Consider the following 22569-nt stretch of genomic DNA (forward strand, 5'->3'; position numbering starts at 1 on the left):
CCTGGCAGCAGGTGTTCAGTAGTTCCTTCCTGAAACCCAGCACTTCCACGAACATGCACGCAAATTATGGCAGGTCATTAATGCTCACAGGAGTCTTGTGAGATGCAGCTAAGATACTGAATATGGAAATGTCCGGTATACTGCTTTATGAATCCAGGGATTAAATAATTCAAACACCAATAACGAATGCATCAGGAGAAAGTATCTCATGACAAATGGGAAATTACATATTGTTGCCCTTGTCCACAGATGCTCCCCAACAATAATGAGATGACAAATGTGACTCTAAGGAAGATTCTTTATTGAGACCTACTTAAAAAATTTCACTCCCTGATTTAAATAAACTTCAACTCAGTTGACTGGCTGATGGCTGAGCTAGGTAAAGGCTTCATGGTGGCAAAAACACTCCCCACCTATGATGACATCAAAATAGGTTCCTGAGTAGTGTCAAGTATGAATATACTCAGGGTCTCTGTCCCATCTTCTTCAGGGTTCGATTAAGCTAGAAGAGAAAGAAAAGCAAAGTCAGATATGGCTTTTTTTTTTAATTTGTTTGTTTGTTTGTTTTTGGCTGTGTTGGGTCTTCATTGCTGTATGCGGGCTTTCTCTAGTTGTGAGCAGGGGCTACTCTTCGTAGGGTGTGCAGGCTTCTCATTGCAGTGGCTTCTCTTGTTGCGGAGCACGAGCTCTAGGCACTCAGGCTTCAGTAGTCGTGGCACGTGGGCTCAGCAGTTGTGGCTTGTGGGCTCTTGAGCACAGGTTCAGTAGTTGAGGCGCACGGGCTTAGCTACTCTGCGGCATGTGGGATTTTCCCAGGCCAGGGCTCAAACCCATGTCCCTTGCATTGGCAGGCAGATTCTTAACCACTGTGCCACCAGGGAAGTCCAGTCAGATATGGCTTTTCACCACACCTTTCCCTACAGTGTGCACGATCACCAGGCCAGGCCGCCCCTCTGACATGAGCATGAGTTGTCTACTATCATGTGCAAACGCTCGGTTAGGTCCTCCACCTGACATTCTTATGGTGTCACACAATTCATGCAGCTCGTCCTATCTGCCCTTCACACTCAACAAACACACATCCCATACTGCGCTGCCCATTTTAGAGACAGGAAAGGGACCCAGGGTGACTAGACTTGTCAGGGCTCTATTATTATCCTGCAGGAGGAGTCTGGTAGCATGGACCACAGCACAGCGGTGACCTCTGCTGGAGGACTCAAAGCACCAAGACGCAGTGGCTCTAGCTACGGCCACAATAAGTGACCCACAAGACCTCTCCAAGGGCAGGATGTGGAATGCACCAAGTCTGTCAGAACAGAGCTTCATGGTCTCAGCTTGCAGAAACTGGCCAGACCTGTCTAAGTCAGAGAGTAACTGCCAAGTGGTGAGGGATGGGTCAGAGCAGGCAGTGAATCCACCCATATTAGGAAATACCAGGGAGGGAAAAGAGAGCCGGCCACCCGCAGCGGGAGATCTTGGAAAGAGATGCTCCAGAGAAGGCTGACACAGCAACTCCTACGGGCCCAACCCCACTCCCCAAACCCCAGCAGCCAGCCAGTCTAGCTCAGAAACTTAAAGGGCCAATTTCAGGCTTTCCTGAAAACAGAAATGAGAAATAAACAATTTATAACTCCCCACCCAGTTCCCAACCTCTGTCCCCAGCCCACACACCGCTCTCTCAGACCTCTCACCTCTTCAAATTTGTGAATCTGCCGGATGAAGAAATCCCCATAGCGCCTGGCCACCTTGGTGTCTGCGATGTGGATCATGTCCTATGAGAAAAGCAACCAGACAGGAGCGGTGAGGGAGAGCCGCTTTCGGGCCTGCAAACAGCAGTGATGCTAAGTGCCAGATAGACCCCTATGGAAGAGCACTACCAGTCAAGAGCTGCTCTTTCTGTTTAGATGGCTGATTTTTATTTTCTTCTTGTTAATTCATTTATTTTATCTTCTAGTCTTTTTAACGAACATGAATCTTTTGGCTATAGTAACATTTAAAATAGCATTTTATTCTTATACACTGTTTATGAGTATAAAGTTGCAAATTAGTCTAGATTTTAAATTGTTTTTTAGCTCAAAATATTTTGTTGAGCACCATTTTACTTGTAAATTATGACATAATCTAGGTTAAGATCCCAGAACTTTCTGAATCTCTTTGATAGGATTTTTTTCAAGTCAAGGATGAAAAAAGGCAAAAAAAATAGAAAGTAATTTGCCAAAGACAAACCTGAACCAATAAGGAATAATAATAAAAACATGCAATTAAAAACATTTTCATGTAGGAAATTTAAATCATATTATTAATTTAACCTGAATATAACCTCACAGCAAAATTTTATTTGTAATAACCAAGTTGCTAAATCTTGGGAGAAGTGTTTTATTAAAGACCATCCAGATGGTTGGGACCAGTTCAGCTGGGCCACTAAAAGGGATGGAGGGATGGAGCAAATGACTGATATTGCCAAGGAACGTGTACATGTCAGGCATTGGGAATAAATGCAAAAAGGACTTTAGTTAGCTGACGTGATACGGCAGGGGATAGACAGTTCTGGTATTTAAAAACATGACTTAAAAACAACATTGAAAAACTTCCCCAACAGACATGTTTCTGCTTTTGGTGAGTCTGTTCATGGCAGGGATAGCCAAGTTCTGCCCAACACCAAGCCTTCAAAAAGCCATTAAGTCTAAAATGAGAGGATCTGGTTTAGCAAGATGAGCTTCCAAAAACAAACTACCCAAACTGGCCAAGCAATTCCACAACTAGGTATATATACCCAAGAGAATATTGTTCACACAAAACTTGTACACAAAAATTCATAGCAGCATTACCCATAATAGCCAAAAAGTGAGAACAGCTCAACTGTCCACGAACTAATGAACAGATAAACAAAGTGTGGTATACCCAAACAGTGGAATGTTATTTGGCTGTAAAAAGGAATAAAGTACTGATACCTGCTACAACCTGGATTAAACTTGAAAAGATGCTCAATAAAAGAAATCAAACGCAAAAAGCCACATCTTTCATGATTCTATTTTTAGAAAATATCAAGAATAGAAAAATCCACGGAGACAGAAGGAAGATCCCTGATTTGTCAGGGATGGGGGGGGAAAGGAGGAATGGGGAATGCTGTTAATGGGCAGGGATTTCTTTTGGGGATGATGGAAATGTGGAATTAGATAGCAGAGATGGTTGCACAACACGGTGAACAAACTAATAATCATGGAATTACACCCTTTAAAGTGGTGAAGTTTGTTATGCAAATTTTATCATTAAAAACTGTCAGCCAAAAATTAATTTTAAAAATTATTTTTATTGGAGTATAGTTGATTTACAACGTTGTGAAAAAAGAGTATTTAAATTAAATAAATAAAAAGTAGTTGTTAGCAATGATAAACACACACATATGTATGGTATAGGTCTTGTGAGATTATTTGTCTCTTAGAGTTGTGTATCCCTAAAAGATGTTGAGTACATATGTGTATTGTAGACCAACATCTTTCTGAAAGCAACCAAAAATGTAGGATATTTTAAAAAATTGCCTCATAGGTGCTTCCCCGGTGGTGCAGTGGTTAAGAATCCGCCTCCCAGTGCAGGGGACACGAGTTTGAGCCCTGGTCCGGGAAGATCCCACATGCCGCGGAGCAACTAAGCCTGTGCGCCACAATGAAGAGCAGCCCCCACTCAGCTCAACTAGAGAAAGCCTGCATGCTGCAACGAAGACCCAACACAGCCAAAAAAACCCAAAAAACAAAAAAAACCCCAAAAAAACACCGTTATGTATACTGTTCAATAGCCAAAAACCACCCAAATGTCCACCAGTAGAAGAATGGAAACACCGTGGTCAGTAACTGCAGTAGAATTTGGCCCACCACACATCACAGAACAATAAGCATGACTGACCTACTGCTACATAGGACAACGGTGGATGGTGATTCTCTCAAATACAATGTTGAGCAAAAGAAGCTGGACAGAAAATACCACATACTGCATAATCCCATTATATCAAGCTCAAAACCAGGCAGCACCAACCTAGGGTGGTACAAGTCAGGACAATGGCTTCCCACCCACTAAAGGACTTCCAGCAGTCTACTAAGCACCCTCCCCCCTTCTTCTCCAACCTCATCTCCCACCACAACCTCCTCTCAGGCCACTCCAGCCACACTGCAGCTGTCTGGGCTCGCTCCTGCCTCAGGGCCTTTGCTCTAACTGCTCCCTCCACCTGGAATGCTCTTCCTCCAGGTATCTGCTTGCTAATTTCCACACCTCCTTCAAGTCTTAGCTTCGGTTTCACTTTCTCAACAAAGTCTACCCTGAGCACCTTACTTAATACTGCAGCCTGTGCCTTCCACCACCATTAACCCAACTTACTCCACGGCACGTGGCAACTTCCAAACTACTACATGCTTGCTTAATTATAACGCTTTTTGTCATTTTTTTAACACTAGAATACCAGCACAAGGGCAAAAATCTTTGTTGATTTTGTTCAATGATGTGTCCCAGATGCCCAGAACAGTGGGTGCCTTGAGAACCTAGCCCAAGGGGCAGTCATACCTTATCGATGTAGAAGTCAACCTCAGAGGCTGACTGAAATTCGCCATCGAGGGCAGAGATGCCACTGGTCCACACCAGGTTCTTCATTTTGTGTTTGAAGACAAGAAGCTGGATTCGGAACTCCTGCTCGGTGAGGTCCAGGAAGCCGGCCAGCTTGGCCACAGGCATGGTGGTGTAGAGCTTGAGGAAGCTGCGGATGGTTGAGAGTTGGGCCTGCTGCTGCACCTCATCAGAAAACACCTTCAGCTGCTGTAAGAAGGGCTCCTTGTGGTAATTGGGGTGTACGTTGTCATAGTTGGGAACTACAGGTGACAGGAATTTGGGGCAGGAGTAGCTGAAAAGTTCCTCGTAGACCTGTGGGTCACCTTTCTGCATGCGTAGCATCTTGTCCCCATACTTCTCCCGCAGCTGGAGGTGAATGCTCTCATCGATACGCATGGGGTACATGGTGAGGGCGATGGCCAGCAGGGCGTGCATCTGCTCATTCTGCTTGTTAATCTGGGGGTGGGGGGAGAGATCGGTGCAGGGTCAAATGAATGGATTTTCTGAGGTCCCCACCATCCTCCCAAGTACACTCTGTACAGACCTTCTGACTTCTCCCTTTGTCTTACACCCTTCAGCTAACTTTCCCAATGTCTCCTCCAATCCTCCCTCTAGCTCTTCGGAACTTCTGGCCTAGTTCCAGGTCCTCTGTAGTTGTTTCCTGGACTCTTTACTGGTACCTCTGCCTCGGTCTCACCAATCCACCCTACACATCACTGGCAGGTCAATTGTTCCACACCAAGTATGATCAATTCACCCAGAAATCTCTGCTGGCACTTAACGCCTCCAGAATAAAGATTAAATACTTCAGCTGGGCCGTGAAGGTCACCCCAGACTCTAACACCCCAATCGGACTGTTCTCCTGCCTTCTAGCCAAAATGATTTATTGTGCTACTACATGACCACACTTCCAAGTCGCAACACCTCTGCTCTGCTTAGAAACCTGCTCCCAATTCTATGCATGTTTTGAATCCACCCTCCTCCAGGCAAACTGCTTGAGGGCAGTACCCACATCTAACTGATTTTAAACACCCACAGCCCAGTGAACACTCTAGGCACTGCTGGGGAATAAAAGTGAAACAAAAATCCTGTCCTTATCATCAGGGTGTTAATGATCCGAAGTAATAGGTGTAACGAAGAAAACACTTAAGTAGGCGAGCCATTAACAAATCATCCTATTGAAAAAGCACATAGAAGAGCAAAATTTTGGAAGGCGTTTACCCAAAAACTGTTGGCACAGGTGTGTCAGCTGGTCAGAGGCCTCCTTACCATCTCATATTTGTACGTGGTCCTTTGGAACATGCTCTTGGTCCTCTGGATGTAGAGAAGGATGTTGGCAAAGACCCGGATAGCATCCTGGTATCGACGCATCATCAAATATGCAAAACCGACATAATAGTATGTGGTAACCTGGCACTCGGGCACACGAGAATACATGCTCTGTGGAAGGAGGCAGAAGCAGCAGCCATGAATCTCAAGACCAATTCATCCCAGGTAGGATGTGAAAATTGCTGGGGCCTAGTGTCGGCTGAGGTGGAAGCACTGAGAGCTCCCTGCAGAGGCCCTGAACTACCCAGAGGAATCCTGGCTCTGAAGTCAGAGGCTCTGAGTGCACATCGTACCACTTACTGATTATGTGACCTGAGGACTCCATTTTCCTGGCTGTAACAGAAAAGGACTGGACCAGGTAACCCTAAAATTTCTTTCAGCTCTAAAATCATCTACACCTCACTTTCACATTCTTTCTTGCTTTCTAGTCCTTGCTTTTCCAAATAGCCCTATAAGAAAAAGGACAGATAAGATACACACACGTCAAACAAAAACGTACCAAGTTTCTGTGGCTAGGAAAACAACCACTGCTAACGTATCATTACCTGTGCCACCTTAGAACTAAGTAAGTCTTTCATTAATTCTTCAATGAAAGTTGAAAAGTAAAAATCTGCCAGCATCAGTCTGGTCTGAAAACAGAATCAAAAGACTGCTGAATATTTTAAGTGTTGTTAAGCACCAAAGAGGAACCACCTGGTCCAGGTTCAGATTTTCCCTGCAGTGGTTTTCCCAGTTCTTGTCTCAATTTTCCACTGACCTGGGGAGGAATCCTCTTTTATTCTCCATGAAATCTGTCCTAATAATAGATCAGAGTCTCTCTTGAAGCAGACAGACAGACTTTCTGGCTCTGGGAAGGTGGGCCTGAGGAAACAGGGAATGAATTACCTTCTTGTTCAGTTCGATGTTCTCCAGCACCTTGATGGCCTGGTAGTAATCCCCCAACAGGGAGTGCAGACGCAGAAGCCCCACCAGGCTGAAGTAGCCAAGCATCTTGTAGAGGGAGTGCCGTCCATACTCCCCAGCCACACTCTCAGGGTCACCTGAGAGAGACACACGGACACTGTGAGCACTTCAGCAGAGGCAGTGGAAGGAGGGCAAGCCTGACCCTTGAAGTTTACCCTCAGTAAACTCTTCATCTACTGCCAGTCTCTAAAGCTTCCTGCAATAGGGAATAACTGCCTTAGAAAGAATACCAAGAAACATCATGCCTGGCCTTATGCTAAGCTTACATTTCTAGTCACCTAAGGGGTGTGGCAGCCCCCCCCAACCATACACACCTAAGAACATGAGAGGACCCCTCTCATCAATAAGAGTTACTTGGCAAGGCCCCTCCTTTCAGGAAGTCCATGAGATCAAAGCTATCTTCCTAATAACACTATTTAGGTGTGTTCCTATCTATCTTCCTAAGATACTATTTGCCTTTCTCACTGAGTTGACATTTGCACTGATGGTGCAAAAACAACGCGGGTAAAACTATGGACAACTTAGCATCAATCGGGTAGTGGCACCAAACTCTACTGTCATCACTGTATTCTTTTTTTTTTTTTTTTTTTCCTGTACGCGGGCCTCTCACTGCTGTGGCCTCTTCCGTTGCGGAGCACAGGCTCCGGATGTGCAGGCTCAGCGGCCATGGCTCACGGGCCCAGCCGCTCCACGGCATGTGGGATCTTCCCAGACCGGGGCACGAACCCACGTCCCCTGCATCGGCAGGAGGACTCTCAACCACTGTGCCACCAGGGAAGCCCATCACTGTATTCTTTACCACCACTCACCTGCAATAAAAGAACCAGCCACTTCCTTTTCCCCACAAAACCCCATTTTTAATTGAAAAAATAACTGATACACAGACTGAATAGAGACATGGGTATTTTCTCAAAAATGAGTGCAGTGAGCTTGTTAAGATGTCAATGAAAACAACTGGCAGTGTTTGCTGCCAATGAAAACTTGAGCTTTTAAGTAAAAATTAGAATTTCATAAAACTTCTATCTGCCACTATGAACTCAACAGCTCCCCAATGAAGACCTATCTGATAAGGCTGATGGTCAAAGTAACAGATGTGGTTTCAAAACTCTGTATAATTGGGACTTCCCTGGTGGTCCAGTGGGTAAGACTCTGAGCTCCCAATGCAGGGGGCCCAGGTTCGATCCCTGGTTGGGGAACTAGATACTGCATGCATGCCGCAATTATGAGTTCGCATGCCACAACTGAGACCTGGCGCAGCCAAAATAAATAAATAATTAAAACAACAACAACAAAAAAAACTGTACAATAAAATGTGTCAACTTTCAGAAAATCTTGATAGCTCAATGAATCAGTATTTTACAAAATCACACATGAGTAAAAAAAATTCATTCAAGCTGCAGGATAAACCGATAAACTTTAATGTAACAAAGTATAAGTTCACTGATAAGGCTTCAGATTCCACACTGCAACTAACCTGTATGAAACTACCCGCTGTCAACTTCTGATGCAGAACCAGAGAAGAGCCAGGCTACCTGTAAAGGCTATTGAGTTTCTCTTCCCTGTCCCAATTAAATATCTGTGTGAGGCCAGATTTCCCTCAGATACTTCAACCAAAACAGCATATTGCCACAGACTGAGTGAAGAAGCAGGAGACTCCAGCTCTCTTCTACGAAGCCAGACATTAAAGAGGTTTGCAAAAACACCACTCTTCTCACTGTAACAAGATCTGTATATAGATAAACTTGTGATTCTTAATCTTTTAAGACTGTAAAGTGGTCCTCACACCAAAAAGTTTGAGAAGTGCTTATCTAAACAAAGGCCCTGGAGAGGGAGAAGTGTTTACAAATGCAGCTCTCAGGAAGTGCTTGTTCAGTCTGTCGGCCAACAGACTGCCAAGCCCAGCAGCCCCCAAATCAGCCCTCGGCTCCTGTTCACACGCAAATACCAAAGAGGAGCAGCCCGTCGCTCCTCCGCACTACCCGCGGCCTCTACTCATGAGGCACAGATGGCAGGCAGCACTCACCTCCACTTGTGTACACCTCCAGCTGTCGGTTGATGTTGGACTTGTCTACAAGGGAGTGAAGGACATTGAGGACACTGTGAACATTCCAGATTTTGGGATTGGAACGAAGGAAGTCGATCTCCTCCTCTGACTTCTTGGCAGTCTTACAGCGGTACTGACTAAACGACTGAAACTGTTGAGGAAGAAGGGAAACGTGCAGCAGTGGCATTAACGCCAAAGGGACAGCACAGCACACAACACGCTACTGCTACCACTTCTCCCGCTACACCAGTCTGTGCACTACTGGTTCTTTCAAAGCCATCTTTGATTAAGCTGTGGATTTGTTCATTACTGACTATGTTACTTATTCCACAGCTAAGCAAAAAGCTCTAAAATGAGAGGTAATTTGTGGAAAAAAACATTCAATTTGGAGTCAAACATAGTCTAAAGTACTTAACGTCTCTGGGCATCACAGTGCCATCAGCCTGGCCACCAGAATCAGGTGGCTTACGACAGATCTACTCATACGTGGTAGAAATGGGGCAGGCACCTGCATGTGTGTCTTCCCTTCCAGAGGTGACCATCAATTCACCTGTGACAGGAACCCAGTCTGAGTCACCCCTGTCCCAACCACAGAGCCTGGACAAGTGTAAGGCACATATAGGGTACATACCACAGCTATTTGTTTGGGGCAGGGTTTCTATCTGGGACCAGCACTGGGCTGGCTCCATCTGTCACCCAGAGACTAGCACAGGAGACCTAGTTACTCTGTCAGAATTAAAAGCTCCCTGGTTGATTTCTGGTGCATACACAGGTTTGGAAACCAGGGACCTAGAATCTAGGTTCTAGATGACCTAAGATTACTTTTCAACTCTGAAATATCATCCTCCTCCAAGAGCGCAGGCGAAAACGTTTCCAAATTTACAATAAACAAATAGTAGCGGGGCTTCCCTGGTGGCGCAGTGGTTAAGAATCCACCTGCCAATGCAGAGGACACAGGTTCAATCCCTTGCCTGGGAAGATCCCACATGCCGCGGAGCAACTAAGCCCGTGCGCCACAACTACTGAGCCTGCGCTCTAGAGCCCACGAGCCACAACTATTGAGCCCACGTGCTAAAACTACCAGAGCCCGCGCTCCTAGAGCCCGTGCTCCGCAACAAGAGAAGCCACCACAGTGAGAAGCCCGCGCACCGCAATGAAGAGTAGCAACTAGAGAAAGCCCACGCGCAGCAACGAAGACCCAATGCAGCCAAAAATAAATAAATAAAATAAACAAATTTATAAAATAATTTTAAAAGCAAATATCCTTCAGCCAACAATTCTACTTATAATCATCTCTAGAAATAGACTTTATCTGTAACACATACACCAGAAGAGTGGTACACCATGTACATGGCACAAAAGAACAAGGCAGGTCTCTATACGATGACTATCTTTCCAGACAGTAATTGATGCCTCTGCAAAGGCAAGGAAGGAAGACACTTCCACTTTATCTACAGTTAAAAAAAAAAAAAATCTCAACGATAGCAACATGTTCATATATTGCTGCATCAATACAAATAAATGAAAGAGTGGTGGGGAATAAGGAGCCAAAAAAAAAAAAAATTTTTTTTTTTTTTTTAATTTTAAAAAAGACAAGAAACAACAAGAATAAAGAAGAGAGCGGTGGGGAAGAGCCCCTCACCCCATGCGGTTTAACTGGTGTTTTCTTCTTCAGCGGCTTACAGTGCTCTCACTTTTCACAAAGACTGGCTGGTGGAATCACACCTGGCCCACACTGGCCAGTCTTTGTTAGAAGCAAGAGCACTTAAACTCCTTAAGAGAACACCAGTTAAGCCCAGGGAATTAGGATTATTTTAAGACGGATGAAGAACCTTAGCACAGATGATCCTCGCTGACTTGCTGCTAGCCAACAGGACAGCCAATCTTCTAAAATTACGCCAAATAACAAGCCAAGGAGCCAGAGAGGGCAAACGAGACCAGTGTGGTTTGTGGCCTTCACTGCACAAAGGACTGAAGCCTGTCTTGAGCAGGAAGCCTCTTTCTCAAAGTGCCCTAGGAAGGTTTCCTCAGCTCACCAATCACAACTTATCAGCACTCTGTACTCAAAGTCTCTTTGATCCATGGGGCTCAAATAACTGCTTTATTAGGAAACTGATTTCTCCTGAAATACCTAGTAAGAACTGTGCCATCCCTGTAAAACATGAAAAGATGTTTTTCCAAAATCAATTATTTTACAGTTTTTAGCAACAGCACTCTGAGACAGGTAATTTTTCCCTTTTGATAAAAATGTTCTTTCATTCTGATCCAACATATACTCACATCACCAGCACCACAATCAAGATATAGAATTTTTCTCCTGTAGGGGAGGAAAGTGAGGCTCAGAGAGCTAAGTAACACATCATCACTACAGAGCCACCAGGTGGCAGCCCCCAGACAAGTACCCACTCCTAGCTGACTCCAAAGCCTGGAAACCTGTGTTCTTCCTGCCAGACCACCTCTCAAGGTCAGTTAAGAACGTGGTGAATGTCAGGAGCTCAGTTCTCCAGACTTCTGAGGTCAGAATGGAGCTCTTAGACCTCACTGATTCAAAACACCACAACACAGAGGCCACTTCCACAGGGTATTTCACACTACCCTAGGGTGGCTGTACACCATGATCTTTTCAACAACACAAACAATGGTAATAGCTGCTCCTTGTCTAGACCAGTTATTTCAAATTAGGCCAAGGTTGACCAGATACCTGGTAGATGAACTCATCGATGATATCCCAGAGCCACTGGTTGGGAAGTTCGAGGGGAGCAGGACCATCAGCATCTGGGCAAGAGACCACAGAAAGGTCAGACTCGATCAATGACTATATGCCCATTCAGTAAGGCTGCAGAATGCATTTTGTAATTTCTCTCTTAAAAGGACTATGAACCACAAGACTTCCCCCTCTTCCCACCTGCACATTAAAATCCTGCTAAAAAGAGCTGAAGGCCCATACGAGGTCTCATCATAACCTCAGACTCACTGAGAATGTAGTTGAAGAGATTGCAGTAGTTGTAATAGGATTCAAACCTCTGCTCCAAGGAGGGTCCCCCCTGTAAAGAAAGCAGAGAAAGGAGGACACATTTAATCTAAACGCGTTCTACTCATGGCCTGCCACTGACAGTTGAAAACAAATACGGCTGATCCTTGAAAACACAGGGGTTTTGGTCAAAAATCTCTGTATAATCTGTGTATAATGTATCGTTGACCCTCCACATCTGCAGATTTAACCAATGGTGGATCCTATAACACTATAAATATTTATTGAAAATACCTGCATATAAGTGGACCCGCATAGTGCCAACCCGTGTTGTTCAAGGGTCAACTATATATGAGAATTGACGTCAGCTCTCCCCTTCTTAGCATGTGAGAGCACTCAAGTGACAGGGAAGATAGTTAAGTGCTACAGCAGTTCAAAGGGGCACCGAATACCTGACGCCAACGGTCAAGTTTTATACCAAAAACTTTAACTGACCATTAAAGATCAGGCATATAGATCTGGCAAGGCAGAAGAGTGAGGGGAAGGTGTTTCAGGAAAAACAGGACTAATGAAGGCAAAGAAGTAAAATCGTGGTGCTTGAAGGTTAGGGAGTAAGGCAGACAATGCTACACTGGGCTACACTGGGCCAGAAATGCAGAGGTCTTACAGTGCCAAACAAGAATTAAGCCGGGGGTCAGCAAATCCACCACCACCTGTTTTTGTAAATAAGAACCTTAACTGGCACACAGCCATGTGTACTCACTGTCATGGCTGCTACAAAGCTGAATAGATTCGACAGAGACCATTACAGCCCTCAAAGCCTAGAATACTCTCTATCTGGCCCTGTACACAGCAGGCTGCTGACCCCTGATCTAGACTTCATGTGGCTGGCAACAGAACCACTGAAGAGTTCTGAGCTGGGGAACAACGTGATGTATGGTGTATGTTGTGATGGAGTAGAAAGAACACTGCCTTGGAGTCGTAGCCCCACTGCTTACTAACTGTGGGGTCTGACAAGGTACTTAATCCCTCTGAAAAATGAGATTATGAAGTGAAAGTGCCTAATACAGTAAATGCTCTTTCAATGAAAACCTCCCCCTCCAACTCCCCCCCATCATGTACGTGAAACTGCCCCATCTGTACCTAGTGAAGAGATCACAGGGTCAACAAACTTCTGCTGAATCTTCATCTACAGACCAGAGGAAAGATCAGAGGTGGCAACCAGCCATACTATGGGTTCTGATGCCACGTTCTGCCGAAAGCCATGTTATACAGGCTGGCTAGATTACTAGCCCAGCCTGCAAAGTACCTGAGCCATAGCATCAATGACAGAAGAGAATCTTTACTTTCCATCAAATGAGGTAGTCAGAGAGCTCACTGGGATGCCAGAAAAACATGGCCCCCCGCATTACTTTGGCAACAAGAACTCCTTCACCTACCGCCACTGATGGTGGGGGGCTCCTGGGCCAAGGCCAGAGCTCTTGTCAGGTCAAGTCATCCTCAGGGGGATGAGAGTGAGTGTGAGAAGCTGGGAACTCTTTAGATGGAAATACCCTAAGGGGACTGTGGTGGCAGTTTCTTTAATTTACACACGCACATACACGCTCCAACAATTAACGTGTCAACGTGGGGGATCAGACACTGGATTAGAGCAGCGAACAAGACAAAGTCCGTGCCCTGCTGGAGTTTACCCTCTAGTGGGGGAATCAAACAAAACCCAAATAAATAAGACAATGTCAGAGAGTGACAGGTGCTCTGAAGTGTCACATAGTATGGCTAGGAGCCAAGGGAAGGAGGGAAAGATGCAGGAAGTGAGACTGGCAAGGAAGTCTGGGGCCAGGTCAAGCAGGACCATGACTAAGACTTGGGATTTTATTCTAAGTATGATGGGAAGTCACGGTAGGATTGTGAGGAAGGGGGTGACTTGATGAGACTATGTTTTAAAAGGATCACCATGGTTACTAGGTTGACAATAAACGTAAGCGGGCAAGAGTGGAAACTGACACCAGGTGAGCAGTTATGCCGTCATTCAGGCAACAGATAATAATGCCTTGAACCAGAGTAGGTATGTGCATTTTTAAAAGATACAATGCTATATGCACACCTAACAGACTACAGTACAGTGTAACATAACTTTTCTTTTTTTTTTTTTTTTTATTATTTTTTGCGATACGCCGGCCTCTCACTGTTGTGGCCTCTCCCGATGCGGAGCACAGGCTCCGGACGCGCAGGCTCAGCGGCCATGGCTCACGGGCCCAGCCGCTCCGCGGCATGTGGGATCTTCCCGGACCGGGGCACGAACCCGTGTCCCCTGCATCGGCAGGCGGACTCTCAACCACTGCGCCACCAGGGAAGCCCAACTTTTTTTTTTTTAAGATTATTTATTTAAAAACAAATTTTTGGCTGTGTCGGGTCTTAGTTGTGGCACGCAGGCTTAGCTGCCCCACGGCATGTGGGATCTTAGTTCCCCAACCAGGGATCGAACCTGCATTCCCTGCATTGTAAGGTCGATTCCTTACTGCTGGACCACCAGGGAAGTCCCTAGCATAACTTTTATATGCACTTGGGAACCAAAAAATTCATGGGACTGGCTTTATTGCGATATGCACTTTATTGCAGTGGTCTGGAACCAAACCTGCAATACCTCCAAGGTATGCCTGTAAACAGTGTAGACAGTATTTTAAGAGACTTAGGGCACTCTAAAATTTAGAAATCAGGAAGAAAAGAATCCGGCCTAGCTTCAAAGAATTCTGCCATTTACTAGCTGCATGAATTTGAGAAAAAGCAACCTCTCTGCGCCTCCGTTTGCCTACTTTGCAGGATCACCATGAGGACTAGAGACATGCAGATGTGTGCCAAGTGCCTAGAATTGTGCCTGGCACACAGCGACAGTTGTATGTATTTCTCAGAGGGCAGGAGGCTCAGTGGCAATGCACTGAAGGGAAAAAGCAAGGGCATTCCAAGCGGAGGCATCCGAAGGTACCTGGGAACACACTTTTAGGATGACGTCCTGCAACCCAGTGCATGTGATAAGTGTCCAGTCAAGAACTGTGGGGATAAAGAAATTAAAAAGGATGGACAGGCTATGCAGTGGTACCATTTGCCTGAAACAGACACCCAGCTTCCTGGGTTCAATCATTCCCTCCATCCTTTCTTAAAAGAAAGCTCAGAAAACATGCCAACCACTCTTGGACACTGAACCAATATAAACTAGCAACTGTTTGCCAGGGACAAAAATGGCATAGTTTAAAAACTGCCGGCAACGTTTAGATACTCACACTGACTTTGGCATATATGTGCCTGTAGTATAATTCTTTGTACAGAATCAGAAAGACGGCATCTGAAAGAGATGGCAGAGGGTGCTTTAGTAATCCACCAAACAACCGGGGTCTTCTGGCAGTTTTAGCCTGTGGCGGGAAGTAAAGTGGTAAATGTGATTTCAGAAACCAAACAACATCAAAATTCTAACACTTACACCCCAAGAATACATGCAACGAGAAACTTCATCTCCCACTTTATCCTTTCAACCTCATCTTAATCTCATTCAGGCCTGTTTCCCTTCACCACTTAGATATTTTTGCCATACAGTTGCTTAACCAAGATGTAAATACTAATGGCTCCATGGAAGGCGATATGACAGGATCAAAACTGCAAATACAGGGCTTCCCTGGTGGCGCAGTGGTTGAGAGTCCGCCTGCCGATGCAGGGGACACGGTTCGTGCCCCGGTCCGGGAAGATCCCACATGCCGCGGAGCAACTAAGCCCGTGAGCCACAACTAGAGAAAGCCGGCGCGCAGCAACGAAGACCCGATGCAGCCAAAAATAAATAAATTAATTAATTTTAAAAAAGCAGGGATGAGCTCTTTGGATATCAATGTTGTGCAGAAGTTAACATACAGGTCTGAGACTATTAGCCTTAAAAAGGCCTGCTGGTAAAGTTGGTCCTTGCTTGGCAGCTGGGAACCTAGATTTCAGGAGGGTTTCCCACCAATCTCATAAGGGTGGTCTGCTATCCCTAAACTGTTTGTGCAAACAACATGGTTTATACTGAACACCTGCTTTCCTTCTGGGAGTCTGGAATTTCAGTACATGCTAGGCAGAGGATGTGCCTACACGACCAGCCCCCAATAAAATGCCTGGACATTGAGTCTGTAATGATCTGCTCTGGTAGCTCCATAGAAAGCCCCATAGCTGTCGGACTGAGTCCTGTGAATCCTCCTAGCAAATAATCAAACCTGGGGAGGGTCTTCGGAATCCTGGAGGTGCAGAATACTCTCCAAAAATACAATAAATTTTAAAAATGGAAAGAAAGGAGCATCTATCTAGTCTTTGTAAAAAAGGAAAAAGTTATTCCTAATTGCTTATATATGCATAGAGTATGAGAGGAAGGATAAACAAGAAAATGGTGAACACTAGATGGCTCCAGAGAGAAAAACAGACAACTTGGGATAGAAATGGGAGGGGGATTTTTATACCAAATCTTTCATACTTTGAGTCCTGTGAATCCTTACCTGTTTAAAAACATGTATTACAGGACTCCTGTTGTGCTCAACATACATAATATTATATTCTTTATGGGCAAAATATTAAACAGAGCGTAATGTCTGAGCAACACGGAAACACATTTAAGATTGAGTTCTAGCAAACGTTATGGACACTAAGGGGGGAAAGTGGTGGGGATGGTGGTGGTGGGATGAACTGGGAGATTGGGATTGACATATACACACTAATATGTATAAAATAGATAACTAATAACCTGCCGTATAAAAAATAAATTAAATTAAAAGAAAAAAAAAAGAGTGAGTTCTAGGACTTCCCTGGAGGTCCAGTGGTTAAGAGTCTGCACTCACAATGCAGGGGGCACGGGTTCAATCCCTGGTCGGGGAATTAAGATCCTGCAGGCCACACTGTGTGGCCAAAAAAAAAAAAAAGAATGAGTTCTAAACCTGAGTAACGATGATGATGCTAATGTTTAGTATTCAAAAAATGTTAGCTGTAACAAAAGAAGTGAAAGACTTGTACGTTAAAAAACTACAAAACACTGTTGAAAGAAATCAAACACCTAAATAAATGGAAAGACATCCATGTCCATGGATTACAGGACTTAATATTGTTAAATGGCAATACTCTCCCAAATTGATCTTCAGATCCCACATAATTTCTATCAAAATCCAAGCTGGCTTCTTTGCAGAAATTGACAAGCTGATCCTAAAATTCACATGGAAATTCAAGGGACTCAGAAGACCCAAAGCAATTTTGAAAAAGAACAAAGGTGGAGGATTTACACTTGCCAATTTCAAAACTTACTCCAAAGCTACAATCATTTAGACAGTGTGGTTGGTACAAGCATAAGGACAGACATAGATCAATGGAATCAAAGTGACAGTCTAGAAATAAACCTCTACATTTACATGATAACAGATTTCGGGAAGTGCCAAGACAATTCAATGGAAAAAGAATGGTCTTTCTGAAAATTAGTACTGGGACAGCTGGCTAATCACATGCAAAAGAATGAAGTTGGCTCTTCTTACTTCACACCATATATAAAAGACACCATCAGAAAGTGAAATGTGAGAGGAGGCCAGAGAGCCCATTCTGGAGCAACTGTAATGACCCCAAAAATTACAGAGGGAAAAGGAAACCAGTCAAGACAAAAATCCCAACTTCAGTTTTCACGACATGTGAAACACCTCTGTCCCCTCTTCATCTACTCAGTTTTCATTCAACAAGTTATTTACTAAGGAATTTACTATGTACCAAACCCTGGGGAAATAAAACGGCGACCAAAACAGACACAGATCGTCCTGAGCTTTCTAATGAGCCTCAGTCATAGGATCCCATCCAACACACAGGACACAAAACACTCACACCTACCGTTGCCAACCTGTGGAGCAATGGTTTCAGCCTCAGGCCAAGGTGTATTCTTGAAAAATCTTTCAGTCAACTTGGTCCAGCTGAAAATCAAGAAAAAATATTCTAGAACTCCAAAACAGGAAGGATCTGAGAAGAAACAATCCTCATATTTTATAAATAAGTACCCAAACTCTGAAAAGGGAAGGAGTCACGGAAACAGAGCCAGGGCCAGAGCCACGAAGTCTACAACTTTCCTCACCCCAGACACAATCTTTCTTAATAAGGTGAAACATTTCTTTTACATCAGCTAGGCACCTACCAAGCTCTTCAGGATCATCTCCTGCCTCTGTATCATGAACTCTAGTCATATTTCACTGCTTACTGTTCCCTGACTTGAGAACTACCTTTTAGACACCCCCACCCCCCTCCCTCAGCTTTCCACCTCCCCTTCCACTTCCTGGAGCACTGTGCCTCCTCCCCCTCTCCAAACATGGAAGCAAATCAGTCTATTTGTTGCAGTCTGATGCCACAACAGCCCTCAAGCATCCAACGCAAACACTGATGCCCAAGATGCTTCACAACCCTATTTCCTTGATGAAGTCTTTCCTGACTATCCAACTCTGATTGACCTGTCTCATTTCTAACGCCCATTACATAAGGGCCGTCCCCTCAAAACCAGAAGCAGGGCTTCCCTGGTGGCGCAGTGGTTGAGAGTCCACCTGCCGATGCAGGGGACAAGGGTTAGTGCCCCGGTCCGGGAAGATCCCACATGCCGCGGAGCGGCTGGGCCCGTGAGCCATGGCCGCTGAGCCCATGCATCTGGAGCCTGTGCTCTGCAACGGGAGAGGCCACAACAGTGAGAGGCCCGCGAACAGCAAACAAAATAAAAAATAAAATAAAATCCAGAAGCAACCACTCAGAGCTCAGCTCACCCTGTTTTGTGTTGAGAAGTTGTCCAGCACAGTTTAGAAATTAGGTTCTGGTGACAGACTGGACAGGTTCAAAACTCAGCACATCCACTTAGCTAGCTATGAGATTTATCCTTTCTGTGCTTTGTTTTCTCATCTATAAAATGAGGAAAACAACAGAATCTACTTCATGGGGTTACTGGGAAGGGTAAATTAGTAAATACAGAAAAAGCGCTCCGAACATTGCCTGATCTGTAATGATCATACATATTATTGCTATTATAATTATTGATAGTTATGGTATTATTTTAGGCCTTGTACAAGTTCTGGGCAATGAGTTCAACAAAATAACATGTCCCTAGCCCCCAAAGAATCACAGAAACCCCTCGGGCACTCTCTTTACAGAGAAATGAATAAACATCACCCCTTTTTAGAGACTGCATTACTAAGCCAGTCTCACCCAGTAAGAGATCATTTCAGCCAATGGCCCATACCTGTTCTCATAGATGTCCTGGATCTCATATACCTTCTGGTCAATGACATCGCTGGAGACACGACTGGCCTGTAGCTCATACACTTTCTGGTCAATTAAGTCTGAGACAGTTTTGTGGAAATACTGGATGAAATTTTTGATCACTTCAGGGATCACCTGATAGGTCTGCTGTTCATACTGACGTTCATAAGCCAGATCCTGCTTCGGATCTCCTAGAGATTAGATACAATAAATACTTCAAATCCACATTCAGAACATAACAAAAGGGCAAGGCCATCCGCTAAACAAAACTCAAGTCTATAAAATCGGGTATAATTCCCTTTTAAACACTCAGAAATATAAATCGTCTCCAGGTCACTCCCAACCCCCACGGGCCTGTTTCCTCAGAACATTTTCCCACTACTTATTCATTTTACTTATTGAAGTTATTTATTTGCTTATTGTTTCCCGCACCAGAACCTAACATCTATGAAAGCAAGAACCCTGTCTGTCTTGCACCCAGGTGTACCTTCAAGACCTGGAACAGCTATGGGGGGGGGGAACTGTGCGAAGGGCAGCAAGTAGTAGGCACTTAATATTTTTTGAATAAATGAATGACTGCCATTTTCTACCCATATGACTTGGTGCAAGTAACTAAACTTCTCTGTCCTCAAGTTTTCTCACCTGTAATGTTAATTTATGTCTTTGGAGAACTGCTGTAAGGGATAAATGAAATACTTCACCCCAAGTACCCAGAACAACACATGGCACTTAATAAGTGCTAAATCAAACCAAGTTACTGTAACAACTAAGGAAACATCAAAAACCTTCCAAAAAAGATTTCACTTGGACTTGGTTTCAATTACTTTAATTTTTCACAACAAGATTTTCTTCTTCAGCTAATAGCTTCAACAGGGAAACCGCAGTCAGGACAGTAACCCTTCCCTTCTGGGATTTTGAGGTGGACCATGAATAAGACCTGGTTTAATAGCTCTCCTGGTGAGAGCTAGTAACTGACTCTAAACCTGGACCATCAAGACCGAGTTTTAAGCAGGTGCCCGTCAGAGCTGCTCTGAGACATCCGAAAAGGTGTCAATCCCTAGAAGTCGGCCAGACAAACCTGCAGACTCACCTGTGTGCATATCATAGTCGCCCGGGTAAGCATAGGGATCGTAGGCAGCCTAGAAACGAAAGAGACACACACAAGACAGTCACCAGCTCGTGAATCCAAAATGCTCGTTCTAGGTTCTAAAGATACAAAGGTGGGTAAGACACAGTCTCGTTCTTTGAGGAACTCACACGCCTGTGAGAAAAGGGAGAATAAACAGACAATGACAATACCGCGTTACGGCTGCAATAAGGTAGAGCAAAGCACAAGAGGCTGCGGGAATCTGCGGGGCCTGACAAGACTGAACCCAGACCATGAGAAATCAGAGTGCAGTTACAGACACACAGAATCCTATAACTAGCCTCCGTTCCCGGACTTGGAAAAGGAGAGGACCAGGGGACCGGACACACGAGATGGGCGGGCCGAGACGGGCTGATCAAGAGCCGGGAGCTGCGGGTGGCAACGGCATGAGGAACGCGCAAGCGGGGAGGCCGGCTGGGGCTGGTCGCGGCCCGCGAGTGCTCCCGGAGAGGCCCGGACACCGTCTCCCCGCGGGGCCCAGCATCCAAAGAGCCCTGCCCCTGTCGCGGAGCTCCGCACACGCTCTAGACCAGATTACCTCAGACTCGTAATCGTCGGCAGGATACGACATGGCTGCACCGCTCGCGGACCTAGGCCGGAAAGAACGGAAAAGGCGGGCCTCGCCTGCCTCTTGACGCCGGAAGTCCAGCCCCCTCGAGGCTGCCGGGAAACCGGAAGCTCTTCCGGAGCCGCCGGAAATCTAAGGCAGCCATGTTTGGAAGGGCGAAAGCAACAACCCCATACATTATTCCTCCTTCAAATAGAGGCTCCACAAGGAAGGTGATTCTATAATACTCGCAAAAATTTAGAATTAAACACATTAAATATTTCGGCGTAATAAAGGATGGGCAAAGTAGTTGAAACAAGAAGTAATGCCACTCAAAAGATGGCTGACAGCTTCCTCGGCCGCCCTCTCGCATGAAGGGAAAATCGGATATGGGGGGGCCTGATCGTGGATTTAGCTGTAAGAGGTTTGCCTGCGGCAAAAAAAAAAAAAAAAAAAAAAGTCTTCAAACGTTCCGCCCTCAAAAGTCTAAACTTACTGGGTGTAAAAGTTGAGGCTTAGTCCAATACAGTGAGAGGGCATTGAGAAAAGGCGCCCGCCGACTTTGGACGTTAAGGTTGGAGCAGGCAAAGATGAAGCCAGCTGTGATGTGAGGAGAGTGTCGTGGGACCCACCCTCTCGTGCAGCCTTGAGCGCTGTGGGTGGTGTTCGGAATCGGGCATGGGGGTGGGTTGGGCTCCTGAAGAAACCCTGGAGTTAGGGAGTGGGTTATAAAACAAACCAACACAAACCGATATGTAGGTCAAGGGCCTTAGTTTAGCCATTTAGAATAGCAGTGCCACGCCCCAACTCCTTGTACCGCGTTTTTGCTTTGCGTTCCCTCGTTGTCTGTTACCTAGAGGTGATAACCGTCGTGGAACTAAGCTTAAGGACCCATCGAGACTCTTCGTCGGCGCAAGGAGGGTAACCCAGCAACGTGCTCCTCTACTCCAATTTCTCCCCTGTCACACTTCCCCTTGTGTCTAGTGGCGTTTGGGATTCAGCTAAAGGAAATCCTGTTGGGAACATTTGAGTTTAGTAGGATATATTTATGTGACACTCTAGCGTGAATAGTTATTGCTGGCCTTCCGTGTGTAAGATACACCTAGCCCGCTGTGATCAATGAGTGTCTTCAATGAAATAAGTATTTAAGGTTAATCAGGGCACTAGAAGGCTTGAAATTACCTGAAATTACAGTTAATCTATGACAAAAATTTGATACAGTTTGCCCTCGACTTTGACAACTCCCCAAATGTTCATAACATTACTAGAAAAGAATTGTGAACTCAGAAGAAATTTTTTCTAAAATACAGTAATAAAAAATTTTTGATCTGACATGTTAGAGGAAAGACTAAATTATCTTTCCATTCTCATTGTGGAAAATGATACAAAATTGTTGTTTTCTAAAGAGGTGATCAAAGTTAATGTAACCTTAAGAAAAATATATTATGGACGTGTTCAAGAAAATTAAATTCGTTTCTGGATTTTGTGATGTTTGTGTTGTCAGCTTTTTCAAATTACAAATTGCAGTTTGTAACTGCAAGATTTCTCCCACAATTTGTGTTGTGATTTCTTGTTCTAAATAAATATTCTCCTTCCTGCCTAGTTTTGGTTTTGTCATTTTCTGTTCTTTATTCTTCATGTAAGCTTCAGTCACCAGAAACATGTATCCCTTGTTTATAACCATCTAACATATATTTTAT

General features: G+C 44.8%; 1 protein-coding gene across 3 annotated transcripts; it reads right to left on the minus strand.

Moving 5' to 3' along the window:
* Positions 1 to 280: 280 nt before the first annotated feature.
* Positions 281 to 20908, minus strand: EIF3L (eukaryotic translation initiation factor 3 subunit L). Of its 3 annotated transcripts, XM_019943245.3 has the most exons (13): positions 20861 to 20908; positions 20266 to 20314; positions 19156 to 19366; positions 17775 to 17854; positions 15179 to 15240; positions 11904 to 11973; positions 11631 to 11704; positions 8909 to 9080; positions 6808 to 6962; positions 5863 to 6033; positions 4552 to 5049; positions 1692 to 1772; positions 281 to 502 (listed from the first exon to the last, which is right to left on the minus strand). In XM_019943245.3, exons 1-13 carry the CDS (start codon positions 20891 to 20893, stop codon positions 464 to 466), a joined length of 1695 nt encoding a protein of 564 aa, XP_019798804.1. In that variant the 5' UTR covers positions 20894 to 20908; the 3' UTR covers positions 281 to 463. The 3 variants fall into 3 exon arrangements, with proteins under 3 accessions (XP_019798804.1, XP_033721971.1, XP_073644296.1); XM_033866080.2 differs by lacking the exons at positions 17775 to 17854; positions 20266 to 20314; positions 20861 to 20908 and having other exon boundaries at positions 19156 to 19365; XM_073788195.1 differs by lacking the exons at positions 15179 to 15240; positions 17775 to 17854; positions 19156 to 19366; positions 20266 to 20314; positions 20861 to 20908 and adding an exon at positions 14884 to 15015.
* Between the last annotated feature and the right edge of the window lie 1661 nt (positions 20909 to 22569).

Source organism: Tursiops truncatus, chromosome 11 (assembly GCF_011762595.2).
Source record: "Tursiops truncatus isolate mTurTru1 chromosome 11, mTurTru1.mat.Y, whole genome shotgun sequence".
Lineage (NCBI taxonomy): Eukaryota > Metazoa > Chordata > Mammalia > Artiodactyla > Delphinidae > Tursiops > Tursiops truncatus.